General features: G+C 47.2%; 1 protein-coding gene across 1 annotated transcript in view; it reads left to right on the top strand.

Annotated features, from left to right (window-relative positions):
• Positions 1-20760, top strand: part of VWF (von Willebrand factor) — a 137863-nt gene that overhangs the window by 104481 nt on the left and 12622 nt on the right. Inside the window, exons 37-44 of the mRNA XM_007089645.3 lie at positions 173-514; positions 2880-3079; positions 9425-9527; positions 9954-10028; positions 11237-11341; positions 12610-12815; positions 15372-15521; positions 19832-19942. Of these exons, the coding sequence (XP_007089707.2) occupies positions 173-514; positions 2880-3079; positions 9425-9527; positions 9954-10028; positions 11237-11341; positions 12610-12815; positions 15372-15521; positions 19832-19942 (1292 nt within the window). The remainder of the gene's footprint in view (positions 1-172; positions 515-2879; positions 3080-9424; positions 9528-9953; positions 10029-11236; positions 11342-12609; positions 12816-15371; positions 15522-19831; positions 19943-20760) is intronic.

Raw genomic sequence — 20760 nt, 5'->3', positions numbered from 1 at the left:
CACTTTGCATTTATAAACCTTCGCTCTAGTCTCGGAACTTTTGGCTGCTTGTGCTTCTGGGTCCGGTTGGTTATAAGTTTCAGACGCTGGTCGGGATGGAGAACGGCCAGGTCTCTAGCATCAGTAGGTGGGCACCCAGGGCTAACAATCTTGTCTTTCCTCATTTGTATAGGGATCTGCGACGAGAACGGGGCCAATGACTTCATGCTGAGGGATGGCACGGTCACCACAGACTGGAAGGTGCTCATCCAGGAATGGACGGTACAGCAGCCAGGGAAGACGTGCCAGCCTGTTCCCGAGGAACAGTGTCCTGTCTCCAGCAGTTCCCACTGCCAGCTCCTCCTCTCAGCCCTGTTTGCCGAATGCCACCAGCTCCTGGCACCAGCCACCTTTTACGCCATGTGCCAGCAGGACAGTTGCCACCAGGAACAAGTGTGTGAGGCGATTGCCCTGTATGCCCACCTCTGTCGGACCAAAGGAGTCTGTGTTGACTGGAGGAGGAGTAATTTCTGTGGTGAGTCTCCACGTGCATCCTCCTGAAGTCGTGAAGACCAACTAATCATGGGCTTGCTCAACCTCTTGGAGCCTCAGATTCTTTTTCTAGGTGATAAAGATAAAAGTCCCTGCTTTTCCTATTATGGAGGATCCCATTTAGGATCAAATAAGATGGTAGATGTTTAACTCATTTGAGTGCAGGATTTCTGTGCAAATGAAAGCATTTCTACAGTTCAGACAGATGTGACTTTAATGTATCAGACACCTATAGGCATCAGCAAAGTACAGAATGACCAGCCATATTGAGTTTGAAATTCCACCAGGTTTAGCAAACGCTCAGAGTAAGCCATGCTTGAGCAGGGTTTTGAAGTGTGAGTGGATTTTGCCACTGAATATTAAGACATGTCTTAATAACAGATACCACGGGATTGCTAGTGTAGATACCTCCTCAAGTTCAGTTCCCCTACTTGGACTTGGCATTTATCATTTAACATGTGGGGGGTACCATGATGAATCAGATGCCTCAGGGGGTGCTGGAGTGACAAGAACACTGAACTTCAGCATCCTCAGTTACTGAATATGATCCCTGACTTTTTCTGGAGGGAAATCAATATATGCAAACATCTCAGAGTCTCGGAGTTTATTATCCTAGAGCCGTTACAGATCTCACCTGTGGCTGGAGGACTTGGGCACCCTAGTCCCAGCTCAGCAGGTGACCAGCTGTTCTCTATCTGGACCTTGCTTTCTGCATCTCAGAATAGGATCATGGGCCTAGACAACCCCTGGGTTCCTTCCAGCCCTGGTGCTCTGAGTCCATTAGATGGTAGTGTCTCCTTTCAACCTGCCTGTAGATCAAGGAGCAAATGATAGTTTCTGAGTTAGCTACAGTCCTTTTCTACATACTAATTTCTTTGTCTACCCCTGGATACTTATTGTGCATTCACAGGAAAATGCTTGGTGCTCTAAATCCTTAGACAGTCCTGCCCCCTGCCTTGGCACCATGAGAACATTAGGAAGGGGTTGAGCAGGGCCAGAGTCGGACAAGTGAATCATCTTGTAGCTTTTCTCCAGGCAACTCTTCACAGCTGTGGATTCCTTATTTAATTTAAGAGGATTTTTTTAAAGGAATAAACACACCTATATTTAAAAGAAAGACCCACAAGACTTCCCGAGGATATGCAGGCTAACATCATCAGTTAGGGCTAAGTTTGACTCAAGTAACAGACAAGGAAAATTCTGTCACACAACTGATCAGAGGGAGGTGGCTCCAGCTCTTCCTGGGTCTCAAACTGGGCTCTAGTTTTTTGCTCTGTTCTCACTTGGGCGTGTTTTTTCCCTATGGTTAAAGATGGAGCTCTAGCTATCACATCCAGGTTCCAAATGGCAGCATGAGGGAAGAAGGGAAAAAGGACAAAGGATATGGAGAGATGTCTTTTTAAAAAGATTCCTCCTGAAACCAATACTATACTATATGTTAACTAACTTGAATTTAAATAAAATCTTCGAAGAAAAAAAAAGGGAAAAAAAGATGTGGTATGTATATATATAATGGAATATTTGTCAGCCATCAAAAAAAAAAATGAAATCTTGCCACTCACAATGATGTGGATAGAGCTAGAGCGTATTATGCTATGTGAAAGAAGTCAGTCAGAGAAAGACAAATACCATATGATTTCACTTACATGTGGAATTTATGAAACAAAATAGAAGAACATGGGAAGGGAAAAGAAAAAGAGGGAAGCAAACCATAACAGACTTAACTATAGAGAACAAACTGAGGGTTGCTGGAGGGGAGGTGGGGGGGGGGTGGGCTAAATGGGTGATGGGCCTTAAGGAGGGCGCTTGTTGATATGAGCCCTGGGTGTTATGTGTAAATGATGAATCACTAAATTCTAGTCCTGAAACCAATATTACATTATATGTTAGCTAACTACAATTTAAATAAAAATTTGAAACAAAAAAAGTTAAAAAAATGGAATAGAATAGGATAGAAAATAGAGCACATTCTATGCAGTATTCTGTGAAACTTACTTGATATCTATCTATCTATTCCTGGTCTATGATGTAAAATGTATTTCTTACTATATTCATTGTCAAAAAAGTTTGAATGGTACTGAATTAAGTGATTCTCCTTGAAAAAAAAATCAGGACTTAGTGACATGACTACGTTAAGCTGCAAGGGAGGTCGGGGAATGTAGTCTTTATGCTGTGGTCGTGTGTCTAGCTTAAAGGTCTATTTCTATGGAAAACGGAGAGAATAAAAATGGGTGGAAATAGTCATTTCCGCCCCAGCACATTTGTCAGATCATCAACCTCTTTGAATCAGCTGTGCCTCTGTTTCCCTGCTGGTGTGGGCTGAGTGTGACCTCATTCTCTGTTTGTAGCTATGTCATGCCCACCATCCCTGGTGTACAACCACTGTGAGCGTGGCTGCCCCCGGCTCTGTGAGGGCAATACGAGCTCCTGTGGGGACCATCCCTCAGAAGGCTGCTTCTGCCCCCCACATCAAGTCCTGCTGGAAGGTAGCTGTGTCCCTGAGGAGGCCTGTACCCAGTGTGTCAGTGAGGATGGAGTGCGGCACCAGGTAGGAGCCCTGGCCTTTTACCTCCTGTGGGGCTGCTTCTGTCTCGGGTCAGTAGGGTGAAGTGTTCACCAGTGATTGTCCACACCACCCCCCAAACTGTGGCAGCAAGGGTCAACTCTTAAGAGGATCATTGAAGGATAGGGAAGCAGTTTGGCATAATGGCTTTGGAGCCAGATACATCTCGGTTCAAATCCTGGGTCTGTCATATAGCAGCTGTGTGAAAACCCCCCAGAGTATTAACAACATATTACTACAAGTACTCCTACTGTTATCGTCATTATATTCACGTAAGGGGAAAGCTATAGGAACCCAGAAGGGGATGGGGAGAGAATATTTTACATGGTGATGTCTGCTATTATGAAGATATATTGTATACCTTGCATTGTACTAAGCACTCTATATTCATTATCTCAGCATTATTTCAAGGTGTGTTTTGCAGGGTATTAACAGTTACCTGTGGTCAAGAGAGCTTAAAGAGCACTAGCTAAAGAGGTTTCTTTATTGTAGGACTCAGTAGAGCTTTTCATGCACTAATGTATAGTGCCAGTGGTTAGGAGGGATTTTGCTTCTCAAACTTATCTGACCATGGAACTTGTGTGTGTGGCCAAGTGAGCGAATGTGTGTCTGTGTGTGTATGGCATCCTCTTGGATCAGGGTTCCACAGAACACACTGGGATGTCTTACATCATCTTATAAAGACTTAACAAACATTTTAAGAGAAAACCAAGGCTTAAAGAGCTTACTTTGCCCATGGACACGGCTTGTAAATGATGGAGGTGAGAATTAGACTCAGTATTTAAAACTCTGGCTCCAAAGAGCGTGCTCTTTCCGATGTATGAAAACGCATTTTTGCTAGGTCTTCTTTGGGCTTATTTGCTTGGGAATTGAGTAATTGAGTAATTAATTGAGTAATTAATTCTTTTAGCCCCTTAGAATTTATCGAGTCCATTTTGAAAGAATATTTACCAGAGTCTCCCCCATCTTGGCCTGAGATGGTGGTCATGTCTTCAAAGGTGACAAAATGTACATTTGTAGTATCTGGGTAGTGTCTGTCTGTGCACATGTGAATGTGTGCAGTGGTCCTGTCCTTCATCTCTGATAGTGACACTACAGAGCATGGTACAGGGAGAACAGATCTGGCTTCCAGCAAAGGAGAGTGTATTCTCTGATCAGGGACTACACCCAAGATCTAACATCTCCATCGTTACCAGGGAGGACTTTTATCACTGAGTGAACCAGCTGAGGTGACTTACTAGATTTAATCACAGCTCAGAGAACTCATGGTAGAGCTAGCTGACCAATCTAGAGAATGACGAAAACAATAATTTCAATAACTACACTATTCTCTCCCTGACATTGTAAGACAGGAAATGGACCATTTCCCTTGATTCTCCCCCAAACCCCATAGGGTCATTATTACACGTACCATTGAATAGGTGAGGACACTGAGGCTCAGATGGCATGAGGAGCTTATGCTGGGATTCCTATCCACCACACTAGGTCATCCCATAATGTTCTAGCCCTGCCATTGATCCCCTTGGAACTGCGAGCTACACTTCGAGCTAATTATGTTTTCAAGTATGCGTGGGCGATCATCCAGCTATTACTGGATGGCTCTCATCTGCTCTGTTTTCTCACTGGGCTTTATCTGAGTGGACCCCATTTGTTCTCATCGTGAAGTAGATGAGTTAGGAGGGTGAAGATGGACCACTCATCCTGTATTGCTGTATTTGACCTTGCCGACTGAAGTAACTACCTGTATCATCTTACTCTCCAAAACAAGTAAATAAAACCTTACCTTGCTGTCCCTGATCTGCACGGCTCCTGGATGCCCTCCTGCTGGGTTTGAAGGTTATGAGCCATTTATGTGTGGTGCCAGCACCTGGTGGTAGTTTCAGGCCAGATTTGCTGTTAGTGGTAAGGTACTCTCAGAGGGAGGCAGAAATGGGCCCTACCCTCTTCTTTGGCATTCTGTGATGAGAAGGAAGCTCAAGTTTGCAAAGCAGTTCTGGCTCTGTGACTGTCCTTATGCTGTAGGGTGTGGAGAGCTAGAAGCTTGTGAACTTTATCTTAGTGTCTCCACCCACCCCCTCTGACTCTATTTCTCCTCACTGGTCCCCTCACCTTCTGCCCAACACCTTGGAATATGCATTTGAGTTGTGTGAAGAATGCTTCCAAATAGTGCAATATTTTAGACACAGAAACAGTCTCTCAAATATATTTCAGAACCAAGGGACATTAAAATTAGTTAATCAAAAACTATGAAGGGAACAAAGCCAGTTTCAGTTTATTTCAGAAAATATAGTTTAAATGGATGAAAACAAATATCCTATCAGGCTCCTTTTGCAATTTCCATTTTTCCATGCAAAGCAGGGAAAGAATAAAAATCTAACATGAAGGACATTTCCACGAAATGAAATTTCTTTAACAGAAAAATAAAGCCTAGACAACTTTTCTTCAGGGAAATAATCCAGGGTATAAATCTCTGGTGGTAACTTCGGAAGGGCAAAATATTTACCAGTTTCCATAGCTCTTGTTTATTTTACAAAACGCAGTGTAAACACGTGAGCCTTTGTGGCCGGCTCAGAGGGGATCCAGGGCCTAGCACCAGCTGTCCCTCTGTGGTTGGGGGCTGTGCGGGGCAGCAAGGACTGCCTCCATCGCCCCGGACGGAGCTCCTGGAGCCTGCGTTTCCCCCCTGGTCTCGGCTGTTCTGTGGCAGCCCAGTGCTTACATTTTACCTGCATCTCCTCTCAGGTCCTTGGCTGTGGTGGATGGTGCACGGTGACTTGCTGTGTCCCTTCTCTGACCTGGGGCTTTGAAGACTTGAGTTTTCTCTTACCAGCTGGCTCACATGCCTGTTCTCTCCTGGAAATAGTCACGCCCCACCCTGGAACCCTGTCGGTGAGACAGGACTGGCTGGAGTTGGCCTGTTCTGGTGCAAGAGTGCCCCCTGGTGCCGTGTTTGCTGCATAACCGGACAGGTTGGGCAGCTGTGGGGGCTGCTGGTGCTTTTAGTTAAGCATTAGCCAGAAAGATCTTTTTCAGGAGCCATAGACTCTGTCCTCTGCCTCCAGCACGCCTCATTAAAGCTTCCTGGGGAAATGAAAATCTCTGGAAAAGGAGGTTTAACCCCTGATTTTTGGTCATCTATTGTGGTGTTGTCCACTCTCAGGATCATGGGAAAGTTGTATTATTTATTCTTGACTTTAGATATCTAAAGTTCACATTTAAAAAGAGGAGGGGCGCCTGGGTGGCTCAGTTGGTTAGGTGTCTGACTTTGGCTCAGGTGATGATTTTGTGGTTTGTGAGTTTGAGCCCCACATCAGGCTCTGTGCTGACAGCTCGGAGCCTGGAGACTGCTTCGGATTCTGTGTCTCCCTCTCTCTTTCTCTGTCCTTCTCCTGCTTGCACTCTGTCTCTCTCTCTAAAAAAATAAATAAACTTAAAAAAAAACTATTAAAAATTAAAAAAAATAAGGGGAAAAACCCCAAGACATATAAAAAATATGATCTTCTCATTTCTTCTTTCATCACCTGTGCCATTTAAATGTGTAAACTTAGATCCCTTGATTTGCCATTTTCTTTGCATCCCCATCAGTGCAAAAAGCAGGAAAGAGGCAGAACAGAGAGAGAGGCCTAGGGAGATGTGAGAGGTCCCCCTCCTCCTTCCATTCCCAGGCCTCTGAGGCCAGCACCCTGTGCCTCCTGGGACCTTCCCAGCCCCTAGGAGAGCCCTGGTTTCCTGTGCTAGTCCCTCCCTTTTCCATCCTGCTCACTCTCACCAGGGCTGTCCATATTTGACACTCTTCTCTTTGAGGCAGGGTCCTGCTCACAGAGCTTCAGGGCTGCAGTTATCCTCCAAGTTAAACACAGCCCCCTGGAGCCGACAGTGAAGGCCTCTACGGTTGTCTGGTGACTGCAAGGACGTTCTGTCTTCTGTTCCCACCTGGAATCCCTTTTCCTTTTCTCTGCCCGGGTCCTTCCCACTCAGCACAGGTGCATCTTTGTGGGGCCTTCCTGGAGCACCCCAGCGTCTGTGAACATTTCTTTTGCACTGCTGTGGCTCTTCTATTTCTCATTTTTAAAAGCAGCTTTATTGAGGTATAGTTTACATGCAGTCAACAGTACCTATGTAAAGTGTACAATTTGATGAGTTTTGACGTATGCACACACCCATCACCACAATCGAGATAATCAACATTGCCATCAGCCCCAAAAGTTTCCTTATGCCTCTTTTTAATACATCCCCAACCCCCATCTCCCACCCCCAGGCAGCCACTGCTCTGCTTTCTGTCACTATAGATTCGTTTACATTTTCTGGAATTTTCCATAAATGGAATCATGCAAGGGGTGCTCCTTTTTTGCCTGTCTTCTTTCACTCAGCATGATACCTTGGAGATCCATGTTGCATGTTTCCATAGTTTGTTTCCATGGCTGAGTCACATGCCATGCTGTGAATGTATCACAGTTCTTTTATCTCATTCAACTTTTCATCGGTGAGTCTTATTTCCTCAATTTGAGTGTCAGCCATTTGAGGCTGGAAGCGTGTGTGTATTTGGTCCCCACCACTCCTGCAGCGCCCCCTGGCAGTGTGACCTGCCCATGGCAGGCACTGTGATTATCAAAGAGAGAGGCAGCTGTAGTTAGTATAGAAAGTATGTGGTGTCTGGGGCCAGAATGCCAGGTTCAAATCCTGGGATGTAGCACCTGGTCAAGTTCCTTGTCTGTGTCTCCATTTCATCGTTTGTAAGTGTAGATAATGCCAGTACTTACCTGATAGGGGTATTGTAAGGAATATAAAGTGAATAAATGTTAAGTTCTTAGAAAGATTATCTTGAACCTATTTAATGCTAGTTCTTGGTGGGAGGCAGTAGAGCATGGTGTTAAAAAGATGGGTTCTGGGTTCAAATCCAAGCTCTGCAGCTGTGATGGTGTGATCCTAAGCAGGTGCCAGCTTTCTCCTTTGACAAGTGGGGATGGTAAAAATATCCTCACTAGAGGGCTGCAGTGAGGATTAAATGAGGCATTTATAGGAGCGCCTGGGTGACTCAGTCGATTGTCTGACTCTTGGTTTCGGCTCAGGTCATCATCTCACGGTTCGTGAGTTCTAGCCCCGCATCAGGCTCTGCACTGACAGCGTGAAGCCTGCTTGGGATTTTCTCTCTCTCCTCCCCACCCCCCCCCCCACCGCCCCTCCCCACTCACGCTGTTCCTGTCTCTTTCAAAATAAATAAGCTTAACAAAATAAATAAAAACATTAAAAAATAAAAAAATAAGTCATTTATATAAAGTACATAAAACCATGGTATATAGCATATGCTCTTTAGATGTTGGCTGTTATTACTTACTGAGTGAAGGGAAGGTGTTAAGGGTCACAGGTAAGAGGGTTACTCCTGGAGGAGGACCGGCAGCTTGGGGGAAGGGTGTTTTCCTTGAAGACCTCTGATCTCCCTTCTTCTCGGCTGACTGATTGCTGGCCATGGAAGCAGATGGAATAAATAAAACCTTCTTGACCTGGGAATTTGTTAGAGGTCTTTGAGCTACTGGATAAGAGTGTGTTAATTCAGGGGCAGGTAATTTAAGGTGAATTTCATTTTAACTCTGAATGTGACTCACTGGCTGAGTGTAGAGGGATGCCTGCTCCCGGCTCTGTGGTCCGGTCCCTGTCCGTGCTGGTCACAGTCTGCCCTGCCATAGCCGTCCTGTGAGGAGGCCTGAGTGCCCTCCCTTTCGTGGGCGGGAAACCAGCCCAGGGAGCGAGGCCCACGTAGGAGTTCAGGTCTCCCTGACCTCACGGCCCTCCTGCAGTGGGGCCGCCTGCCAACTCTGGGAAAGCTGCTTCACGGGCTGCGGGAACCCTCATCTGAGAGACTGCCCTCTGGTCTCAGCCGCTCCCAGTCCTAACGGCGTGACGAGTCTCAGAGTCTTGCTGCCCTCCCCTCTGCTCTTCCTGCCCCATCCATGTCTTGCCAATTTCACAAGTAAATGGAGTCTGTTTCTCAAGCTACACCCCAACTCTGGGGAAATGGCCAGCCGCGTGGCACGGGAATCCTCATATTCTCACCTTGCTTAGTTTTAGCGCAGCCGCCGGAGATGGCCGCACTGGAGGGTTTTCTGCAGTCTGTCGTTCGTCATCCCCGGAGTTTGTGTGGTGGCAGGGACCGCCTCTCCCAGAGCCTCATACTGCCTTTCAGCCTGTGTGTGTTCAACTGTGCGGAGGCCGGGCTCAGGCACTGCCCTCTGAGGGGTGACTGAGCCAGAGGTGGGGGGACCGACTTCTATGGCCTCCGAGGCCTTGTGCCCCCAGTGTCCTGGGCCCTCCCTGAACCGTGTTTTCCTTCAGTTCCTGGAAACCTGGGTCCCATCCCACCAGCCCTGCCAGATCTGCATGTGCCTCAGTGGGCGGAAGGTCAACTGTACGACACAGCCCTGCCCCACCGCCAGAGGTGAGCTCCCCACTCCCGGCTGCTCTTGGAGGAAGGACTCCCTTGGGCCGTAGCCACCTGTCTGCAAACCTGGTGGGCCAGATACAAACGTCCATTTCCTCATCCTGCCCCACACTTCTTTACCTCACTGGGCTCAGGGTCCCCTTTTCTGTACCTGGAGTAGATATGCTCAGAGGTTAACCCTGCCCCCCTGTCCCCACCTTGGCCTTCAGATGCAGAGTCTCCTGGAAGGCACATTTGAGGGGGCCACCAGGACACCCTGGGGGGACTCAATTTTCCGAGGCCCCTCAGCCTGATTCCTGGTGGGCCTCCCATGCAGGGCCTATGCTGGTTTTCAGGGGACGGGAGTCTGTGACTTTTTGCAGGCTGCAGGCTGCAGGCTGCAACATTATTGGTTTCTCTGACCTCTGTGACATTCTCCCTCAGCTCCCACATGCGGACCCTGTGAAGTGGCCCGCCTCCGCCAGAGTGCAGAGCAGTGCTGCCCGGAGTATGAGTGTGGTATGTGCCCGGCCCCAGGGGACCCGCCCAGCAGGTGCCGAAAGGCGCACGTGCGCTCAGGCACCGGGTACTTGAAAGGAGGTGGATGAGGGGTGATTAGATTTTCCAAAAAATGGCAAAAGTAACCTCTGGAAGGTAGCTTCCCGGGAAAATTCTGCAGTGAATTATTAAATGTGAAGTTTGAAAGCATTAAAAAAAAGAATGGAGTCATCACTGGCGGGGGTGGTGCAGAGATTTACTGAAGAAAAAGCCATGCCAAAGTAACCCATTTGCCTTTTAATAACATTCTGAGGATACTAGACACAGAAGGCCACCCACAGGACACCTTGATTTCAGCAAGTTATTCGTCAAAGGGTTTCATTATAGGCTTGCAAACTGCATGGTGAGTAATGGGCTGAATAAATAGTGTAATGAAACGAATCCAGAGCTGATGGAATTATGGTTAACATGACAGGAAATCTCCAGTGCCCCGCCGCTGTCCTGTCCAATGTGTTTATTAATTGTACGGATGAAGACATAAAGTACAGGCGTGTCAAATGTGCAGTGGTGCAGATCTTTGAGGGAGAGCAAACAGAACAAGAGACAGCCCAGGGATCTAAAAAAGAATGAAATAATCTGAGACATTTATTTATGCTGATGAAATTTATCAGGCATAAATAGAAGTCCTACGTGGAGGGAGACGTGTCTTGAGAAAACTTTGTGTCGTAAAATAGGTCTTAGAATGTTAACAGGAGAGAGAACTGGGGCCTCATTTAGTTCAAGCCCCTCATTTTATGGATGTTATTAAGCTTCTATGATGTGCCAGACACTTTGCCTTTGCTATTTCATGATATCTTGAGACTGACCCTGGATGGTAGACTTCCCACCTTGCAGAAGACCAGACAAGGCCCAGAGGGCTTGAGAGGGCTTGGCTGAGATCTGGAAGTCCCAGCAGTGACAAGAGGAATCAACATGAGCTTATAATATGACTCTAGATCTGTCTGTCTGTCTGTCTGTCTATCTCTCCCCCCCCTTCTCTATCACCACCTATACCTCCTCGAAGGAAGTCCTCTTCCTCCTTCTCCTTCTCCTCCTCCTCCTCGTCCTCATCCTCATCCTCCTCCTGCACCCAAAGCAGAAGTCTGTAGGAATAGAAATGTCAGGTGCCACTCACAATAGTGAGTGACCTTGCTGACTTCTGAGTGGGCATCTCTCTTTCCTGGCCTCAGTGTGTGACCTGTCGAGCTGTGATGTGCCACTGGTGCCTCCCTGTGAAGGTGGCCTCCAGATGACCCTGACCAATCCCGGCGAGTGCAGACCCAACTTCACATGTGGTAAAGCCTCTGCAGATGACGAGGGGGTGGTGTGGCCACTCTCCCCTGGCCAGGGGAAGGCGTCCTGTACTCCAGTTCATTGAGTCTGGGCTTCAGGTACATTTGGAGTGGAGGGGTTAAGGTCACACCAGGATTGAATCTCCCCAGCCGTGTGCTGCTTGCAGGTGAACCGGATGTGGGCACAGCAACAGGCACCTCCCTCTTGGGCTGCATGAAGACAGTTGGGCAGATGGAGAGGCCTCCAGATTCAATCTTTACTCACTCCCATTCTCCCAGACACCCCTGAGGGGTGGGAACGTCCCTTGGTTTGTCCTTACCACTGGATCTTCTTCCCAAACAAATTCATTCATCCCCTCTCGTATGTTTATCCACAGAGTTGGACTAAACCAAGGCATGTTAAGGAACAGAATTCCATATTTAGTCTGTGAGAATACCCATAAAGTGGGTTTCTAAAGTGTTTTAGAATCTCACTTGAGCTCCTAGATGTAAGGCCTGGAGGGAGGGAGGAGACCTCATCCTATTTGAAGGAAGTTGGAAAGACGCAGAGGACACAGGGATGAGATTGGGATTTATAAAATGACACTGTGGATTTGACAGGATTGCTAGCATTTTTTTGTTCAACATTGTTGGAGGACCCGAAACTGTAGGGTACTGTTCTAGGTACGGAGGTGGCGAATGGGTCACATAAGCTACCAGCACATAAGAATGTTGGGGTGCCCAGGTGGCTCAGTCGGTTAAGCGTCCCAACTCTCGATTTTGGCTAGGGTCATGATCTCATGGTTCATGAGATCAAGGCCTGCGTTGGGCTCTGTGCTGATAGCATGGAACCTTCTTGGGATTCTCTCTCCCTCTCTCTCTGCCCCCCTCTCAAAAATGAATAAATAAACATTAAAAAAAAAAAGAATGCTTACCAGTGCATGGTGTGCCCACACCTGTCTGGGTCTTGGAGACTCAATGTCTGCTGTCTCTGAGAATCAAAAGCTGGAAGGACCCTACTTCTTTATGGAGTGGAGACCAAGCAGCCTCTACTTCTCCTCCATTAGAATTCCTAGCTTCACATTTCTCCTTTTGATTAATGTTCCTATTTTTTCTGCAGACTAACTGCTTTTTGATATGATTGAACATCTTATAGTCCCTGGGCTGGGATTTAGTTTCTGATTAATCTGGAGTTCCCCGGGATCTTCTATGATAGCTAAAATACTTAGGACCCCTGGCTGAGTGTACTGCCCCGTGTGGGACTGGAGCCTCACCTTGTGCCCATCACTCAGCCTGCAGGAAGGACGAGTGCAGAAGGGAGTCCCCGCCCTCTTGCCCCCCACACCGGACGCCGACCCTTCGGAAGACCCAGTGCTGTGATGAGTATGAGTGTGCTTGCAGCTGCGTCAATTCCACGGTGAGCTGCCCACTGGGGTACCTGGCCTCCACTGTCACCAATGACTGTGGCTGCACCACGACAACCTGCTTCCCTGACAAGGTAGGGGCCACTGAGTTCTGGCTGGGAAGATGGCCAAACACTTGTTCCTTAGGAAACGTTTGCCTACCTGAGCCTCCTTTCCTGCCCAAACTGAGCACTTTAATAGAGGGGGAACTGCCAGCATTGCATCACAGTCTAAACAGACATTTAATTAGTTTGGGAGATATTTATAGAGAACCTAGAATGTTCTCAGCATGACGAGGTGCTAAGGTTACAAGCAAGGTATAGGACATGGACCCTATCTTTAAAGAGCTTATTTTATAGGTTAGCTAAGGAAATAATATGATTGCATGAATTATTTAGGGACTAGGTATAGTTTACTTATTTGTTAATTGCTATCAATTCATTCATGTGACCATCCGTCTACCAGTCTTTCCTTCCTTCCTCCCTCCTTTCCTCCCTTCACTCCCTCCCTCCTTCCCTCCATCCATCAATCTATCCTTCCATCTATCCATCCTTCCTTCCTTCCTTCCTTCCTTCCATCCATCCATCCATCCTTCCATCCATCCTTCCATCCATCCATCCATCCATCCATCCATCCATCCATCCAATATTTACCGAGCAACAACTATGTTCTATCAAAGCTGGTGCTTTGTTAGGTGTTATGGGAGAAATGTAAGACTCTCTTATGATCTCTTATGATCTTGCTAGCATATGGAAGACAACAGTCCAGAAACGGAATACAATAAAGTGTCAAGGGATGGTACAGCTATTAAATGCAAATGGCAGTATTATGGGGACAGATCCACCAAGATGAGCTATCATGAGCCAGAATTGTCACAGGGAGACCTGGGCATAGTAGCAGTGGCTGGATTATTAAGGGCGAGTCCCAGAATGAATGCCAAAGAGAGGCCTCAATTATCTTTCCCTGGATGCTTACTGCTTGCAGGGTGTCATTGCCTCCATACTTTTTGGTGAATAGAGCGTGGAAATGTATTTTTAAAGAGGATGAAACTCATGCATTCATTATGATATTTTGGATTCCAATTCTATTCTAAGGTTTTACTTAACTTCTTCGATTTATACTTGTACCACTTCTAAGTTGTGGTTTCCTAGCATAATTAACATAATTACTTATTTGCTTTCTGTTACAATATGCCTATAATAATCTCAAAAATAACAATGCCAATATTATTGCTAACACGTTCTTTATCATAGGAATATAGCCTATCAGGGATATATGGTCAGAATACTGGGTTTTAAAGTTATTTGAAATAATTATTTCCCTTGTGTGATTTTCCCACTGCTCTAGTGGAAATATCTAGTTAATCAGATATTTCAGCGTGTTTTCCATTTTTAGGGGTTGCATTTACTTCCTTTTTTTTTTAACATTTATTTATTTTTGAGACAGAGAGAGACAGCGCATGAATGGGGGAGGGTCAGAGAGAGAGGGAGACACAGAATCTGAAACAGGCTCCAGGCTCTGAGCAGTCAGCACAGAGCCTGACGCGGGGCTTGAACTCACGGACCTTGAGATCATGACCTGAGCCGAAGTCAGATGCTTAAACGACCAAGCCACCCAGGCGCCCCTGCATTTACTTCCTTTTTGGTTTGCTATTTTGTTATACGAAATACCATGGCAGAGTAACATATTTACTAATAATGCTGTAACAAATAGCCTTGAGCACCTGTCATTTTGTATTTTGGGCATTGCATCTTTTGAGATAGATTCCTGGAAGTGAATTTTTGGGTGGTAACATTTTCCAGCAGGCTTCTTGATAGAAGAATCAGGGGTTCCATTCCGTAAGTTCATTATACACAAGCTGGAAGACAGAGTAGCTAAAGGACAAGGGCTTATAAATACTTGTACGGCTATGTGTGAATGAGGGTGGAGACCTGTTCATGGCTTCAAAGGGAAGACTTGGGATTAATGTCAAAACTGTCATTAAATGTCATGATTCCTTAGTGCCTCATTCCTACAGAGTAAAGTCTGAGTACTGTGTAGCATGTACATCCCAGGCTTTACATATTCTGATACCAATCTACCTTTGTAATTTCATTTCCCACATCCCTTCTGTAGCCTATAGTTCTTCCAAGCAGGATCCCTCGTCTCTCAAACGTATTCCCATTCTCTGTGCCTCCTTGTTATGTGCGGGCCTCAAGGGAATACCCATTCATAGCCTCCACTCACCTCCAGTCCACTCCTGATGGGAAGAGAGGACTATGTGTGGATGGGTGCTAAGTCCAACGACTTTACTAGGTCTGAGGATTAGGGAACAGTTTTCTGCGTGACATGGGAGGGAATGAAATGCAGTTAAGGCAGTGATAAAACCGGATTAAGGCAGCCAGTGAGTTATTTCTGAGCCTGTGGTCCAAGAAGGACCCATCAGGGGCCCCTCCCAGGGTATGCCAGCCATGGCTCTCTAAGACTGGTGGGCAGGGAAGGGAAGAGGAAACGTACTTGATAAACATCCCTCCAGGTGGGCAGAGACCATGTTGGCTTTATATATTGCTGTTTTTAGCACCTACGGCACCTTCCAATATATAGCAGGTGCTTACTAACCTCTTGTTTGAACGAATGGAACGAGCTTGCTCACAGAAGCCTTGTGTCTGCAGGTGTGTGTCCACCGAGGCACCATCTACCCTGTGGGCCAGTTCTGGGAGGAGGGCTGTGATGTGTGCACCTGCACCGACATGGAAGATGCTGTGATGGGTCTGCGCGTGGCCCAGTGCTCCCAGAAGCCCTGTGAGGACAACTGCCGGTCGGTAAGGGGCGCAGAGGGGCTGGGCATTGCCAGGAGCAATCAGGGTGGGAGGTAGGGGCGGGGGGATCCCAGAAAGGAGCAAGAAAACCCCTTTACTAATTGGACAGAGGACCCAATTCATAGGCTGAGCTGAGCCCATCAGTTTTCTTTCTGAGAAGTTAATCTATGGAAAACAAACACTGAATAAGTCAGATTAGACAGGGATGAACCCTGGACCTACAGAGCCATGTTGAGCTGCAGCCAGACTCAATAAAGACACGTGCAATCAAAATTTATGAGAAAGCAAAACTTCCTCCCAGAGGCAGCCTGCGGGCAATGAGGAGCTGGAACTGATGGGCAGAGAGAAGCAGAGACGGGGGCTCATGGGACAAATGGAGAGAAACACTGTATGACCACTGTGCCTGCTTTCATCTCCTGCGTTTCATTTCTGAGAGATTCCCTGCCTTTCCCATAAACCTGCTTTCATTTTAGCTAGCTTGAGTGGCTTCTGTTCTTTGCAGTCAAAACCCCCTGCTGATACACAAAACGTATTGGGTGCTGGTTTTATTAAAATGACCTCTAAGCAGCACTCTCTTACTTTACTTTAAAAAAATTTTTTATTTTATTTTCAAGAGCAAGAGAGACAGAGCACGAGCAAGGGAGGGCAGAGAGAGAGAGGGAGACACAGAATCCGAAGCAGGCTCCAGGCTCTGAGATTATCCGCGTAGAGCCCGACGCAGGGCCTGAACTCATGAACCACAAGATCATGACCTGAGCCAAAGTCGGACGCTCAACCGACTGAGCCACCCAGGTGCCCCAGCAGCACTCTCTTGCAAGTTGTTTCCATCCCCTTTCATGGCCTGTGGGAAGAGATGGAGACTGATGGGTTTCCAAAACTTAGCATTCCCAGTGGACACACCTGGATACCACCGCATCATCCTCTCCCAAGGGTGCCTCGCAACTCCGCTCCTCCTCAGTACCAGCAAGGCCTCTGGTCTTGCTGCCAGAGGCAGACAGACTGAGGAGACTCTCCCACTTTGGGATTCGCACTTGGGTCCTCCCTTCCATCATCAAACCACGCACTTCCAAACCAGCATCAAGAGCATTAGCCTCATTGCTATTGTGAAGACAAGCACAGGATATATGCACTTGTCTGCTTTTTTGTCATCATCATCTCCAGATAACATTAAAGGGATGATGATGATGATGATGATGATAATGGCCCTAAACCAGAATTTTACCCACAATTCTCCCTGCACAACCATTGCTCCCTTTTTTCTAGGGTCTGACCAGTCTTAACTGGCAAGAATAGAGTGCCCCACAACACACAGGAGCCTTAGGGGCCGGCTACTGCAAGAAGAATTAAAAACTGAATTGGGACAGCAGTGATCATGTTTTCTGTACTGCAAATTATAAATGTGGTCTGAAAAATCAGCAATCTGTGTAGACACATTATGGGACAATGAAACTGGGAGCACCTCCAGAATCAGACTAAATTGTGGCTTTAGGAGCTGTGTTCTGAGGGACTAAATACAATGCATTATATTTTATTTATCCTCATGATTCTCCTCCAGAAGGAAGAAGAGGTAGGGTTGTTCTTACCACTTGCCAGATAGGAAGCAGGGGGCTAGTACAAGGAATGAAGTTGCAGGTAGTTTACAGCCCTTTGAAGCCAGTAGAGTGTCCTGACTCCTGGCCTGCGTCGCTGTTAGGCCAGTATCTTGGCAACACCAGCGATGCAAGAGCCAGTTCGATCCAGCAAAGAGACAAAGCACCGGAGCTCCAGGCCTCCCACCTCCCATTTTAGCTATGGCAATTGTGCTTCAAGGGTTGGGCTGTTAGGGGTGCCTGGGTGGCTCAGTCAGTTAAACATCCAGCTCTTGATTTTGGCTCTGGTCATAATCTCAGGGTTTGTGAGTTGGAGCCCAATGTCAGGCTCGTGCGCTCGTGCGCGCGTGCGCTCCCTCTCTCAAAATAAATAAATAAAAACTTAAAAAGAAAGGATTGGGATGCTAAATAAATTGGGAATTTACTTTCAGGGACATATCTGTCTTCAGATTGGGTGGATAGTAGATGCACTTAATTCCATTCTTTTTTTTTTTTTTTTAATTTAAATTCAAGTCAGTTAACATAAAGTGTAGTCTTGGTGTCAGGAGTAGAACCCAGTGATTCATCTCTTACATATGATACCCAGTGCTTATCCCCAAAAGTGCCCTTCTTAGTGCCCATTACCCAGAAAACAAATAACCAGTGAAGAAATGGGCAGAAGACGTGAATAGACATTTTTCCAAAGAAGACATCCAGATACACATGAAAAGATACTCGACATCACTCATCATCAGGGAGATACAAATCAAAACCACAAAGAGATACTGCCTGACACCTGTCAGAATGGCTAACATTAACGACTCAGGAAACAACAGATGTTGGCGAGGATGCAGAGAAAGGGGAACTTTTGCACTGATGGTGGGAATGCTAACTGGTGCAGCCACTTGGAAAACAGTATGGAGGTTCCTCAAAAAATTAGTTCCATTCTTTTTTTATACTTTAAAAAAATGTTTATTTTTGAGTGAGAGAGACGAGCATGAGTGGCGGAGGGGCAGAGAGAGAGAGAGAGAGAGAGAGGAGACACAGAATTCAAAGCAGGCTCCAGGCTGTCGGCACAGAGCCCAACATGGGGCCCAAACCCACCAACTATGAGATCATGACCGGAGCCGAAGTAGGATGCTTAACTGACTAAGCCACCCAGGTGCCCCAAATTAGTTTCATTCTTAGTTGGGGAACCAGTGCAAACAGGCTGGAGAAGAGTAAGAAGAAGGGTGTGAGATGTACCTTTTGAGCAGATATAAGCCATAGGATTCGGAGGAGTATGGGAAAAGAAGGAGAGATGACATATATAGGCTGAACCCCAGTTGCTCAGTAAGAAATGGGGATGTTGGAGGTGTGGTGGGAATCTTAGAAAGATGGCAGCCAGGAAATTTGGTGGCATGGTGCAAGAAGGGGGTGGGGTTTTGAGAACAAGGCCTCTGGTCTGGGAGTCAGCTAACATACTGATGACCACGTTTGCAGGTGAGGAGGGCAGCAGCAAACAGGAAGATTATGCAAATCCACATGACTCAGCACTCTGAGGGATGCACACAAGAGTGACTCGAGTCCCTAAAGGGATTAATGACTGTCTTCTGTGCTCCCTTGAGGCTTTGTTTCTTTCACAGCACTTTGTGTATTCTGCTTGTAGTGGATGGTGTCTAGATTGTATCGCCCTAATTTGTTGGCTCCTCCAGAGTATCTAGTACGTCATAGATGCCCCGTGAACGTCTAGAATCCCAGCTGATAAAGGACTGGGGACAGCTCCGTGGGCACTGCTATGACGCAGGTGGGGATGTAAGTAGGTCCTGTGCAGATGGTGTAAAGTTGAGCCAAGTCTCTGGAGTGCCCGAGTTCCCCCAGAGAGAGGCACCGGCGTTGTGTGCATTTTCTGACTTGGCCCTGCTCATCATGAGTGTGCCTGTGGAGCAGAGCAGGCTGGGCATCCACACCCACCCTGGACAGCTGCTGTCATTCATTGTCTTTCAAGGACAGAGCTCCAAAATGAAGCGTGGTCCTGGGTTCTCTTTCCTTGGCTCCCGGGACAAACACACATATCGGTGATTTGCCTGTTCTTTGTATATGGCTTTGGAGTTTCAGAAGATTTCAGTCCAAGTTCCTAATGCTTTGGCCATTAAGATGTGCTGGCAGACTGCAGGACACTGGTCTCCCTGGAGAGACACTGGTCTCTCCTTTCTGAGAAAGGCCAATCTGTGCACTTTCTTATCTTACTGGGCCCCATAAGCTGCTAGGTAATATCAAGCAATGGCCAGGGGAAACCCAACTCTGTATGTTGGTGAGAGTTCTTGGGATCAATGTGCTCGTCTTGTATAGGTAATTATCTCTGTTACAGCAGAGACTAGATCCCAGGCATCCTGACCATTCCCTCCAGTAAATGAGGGGCCCTGGAGTTGGCCATGATAAAGATCAGGCCAGGTGGCTGCTGCTGAGTGGATTTTGGACTGTCTTTAATACTCCTGTGGACTGCATCTTGGTTTGAAATTGGAAGCTTTCAGAGGGCATGGTTATGTATCTTCAGCTGGTATAAGACCTAGCTTAGTGACTCAGTGGTTGGTGCCTCTTACCCACTTCTTAGCATGATCCTGAGGCTGTGGATGACAGAGATGAATATGTTCACTCCAACTGGTCTGTAAATCCCCAGGGCTCAGTGCACATACAGAATAGATAAGAGCACCTGTGTTTTTGCTGCTGGGCTGTCCTTACTCGCTGTTCTTTGTATTTTTCCAGGGCTTCACTTATGTCCTCCATGAAGACGAGTGCTGTGGAAGGTGTTTGCCAACTGCCTGTGAAGTGGTGACTGGTTCACTGCGGGGGGACTTCCAGTCTCACTGGAGGAATGTAGGTCTGGGGCCCAGGCTGGTAGTGCCTTACCAGCTTGGTTGTCCGTTCTGTGGTCCAGTGCTGAATTCTCCACCTTTTGGTTTCCCCATAGGGAGTTGCATCTGGCTGTGGTATTATCCAGATGTTGGCTGGGATTACTTTCCCCTTAGGAATAGTTGAGATTGCCTTAGACTTCCCATTTGGTGGATTTGGGGAGAGGCCCAGTTCCTTCCCTAAGAGTTCTGTGAACTCCTTGGGGATTCGTGTCCTCCTGTTTACCTGGGGATCTGAGGTCAGCTTCCCCCAAGTGGTTGGTATGGGATGGCCTCACCATCCTGCATGTGTTGTGGGCCCTCCAAAGCTCCACAGGCTATAAGTACTGTTCTGCCACGAGTTGGGCCACTCATCTACAGGCCTGGAAGCCCCAGGGACAGATTGCTGGGCTGTAGGGGCCAGATGCTAGCATCCCTAGTCTCTTGCTTTCTCCCTGTAGGAGTAAGTGGGAAGTAGCTCCTGGCTAGGAAATGAGTGGAGTTTCCCTTTCACATCCCCTCTGAGTCAACCCATGCTGCTGCTTCTTGGTCAGAGTGCCCTAGAGCCTCTGAGCTCAGCTCACATCCAGGGCTGAGGGTGGAGGAGAGTGTCCCCAGGCTTCCCTAAGGGACTCACTCAGTGCTGAAGACTGTGTCTGTAGAACACATGGCTCTGAGCTAGAATCTTAGGATGACTTTGACCTAGACTTATTGAAAGACGTGGGATGAGCCCCATTCACTCCCTCTGTGGGCCTTACCCTGTGGGTGGGATTTACATATTAAGCTGGGGCTCACCCCCAGAGC

This window comes from Panthera tigris, chromosome B4 (genome assembly GCF_018350195.1).
Source record: "Panthera tigris isolate Pti1 chromosome B4, P.tigris_Pti1_mat1.1, whole genome shotgun sequence".
NCBI lineage: Eukaryota > Metazoa > Chordata > Mammalia > Carnivora > Felidae > Panthera > Panthera tigris.
This window is presented reverse-complemented; position numbering and strand designations above follow the sequence as displayed.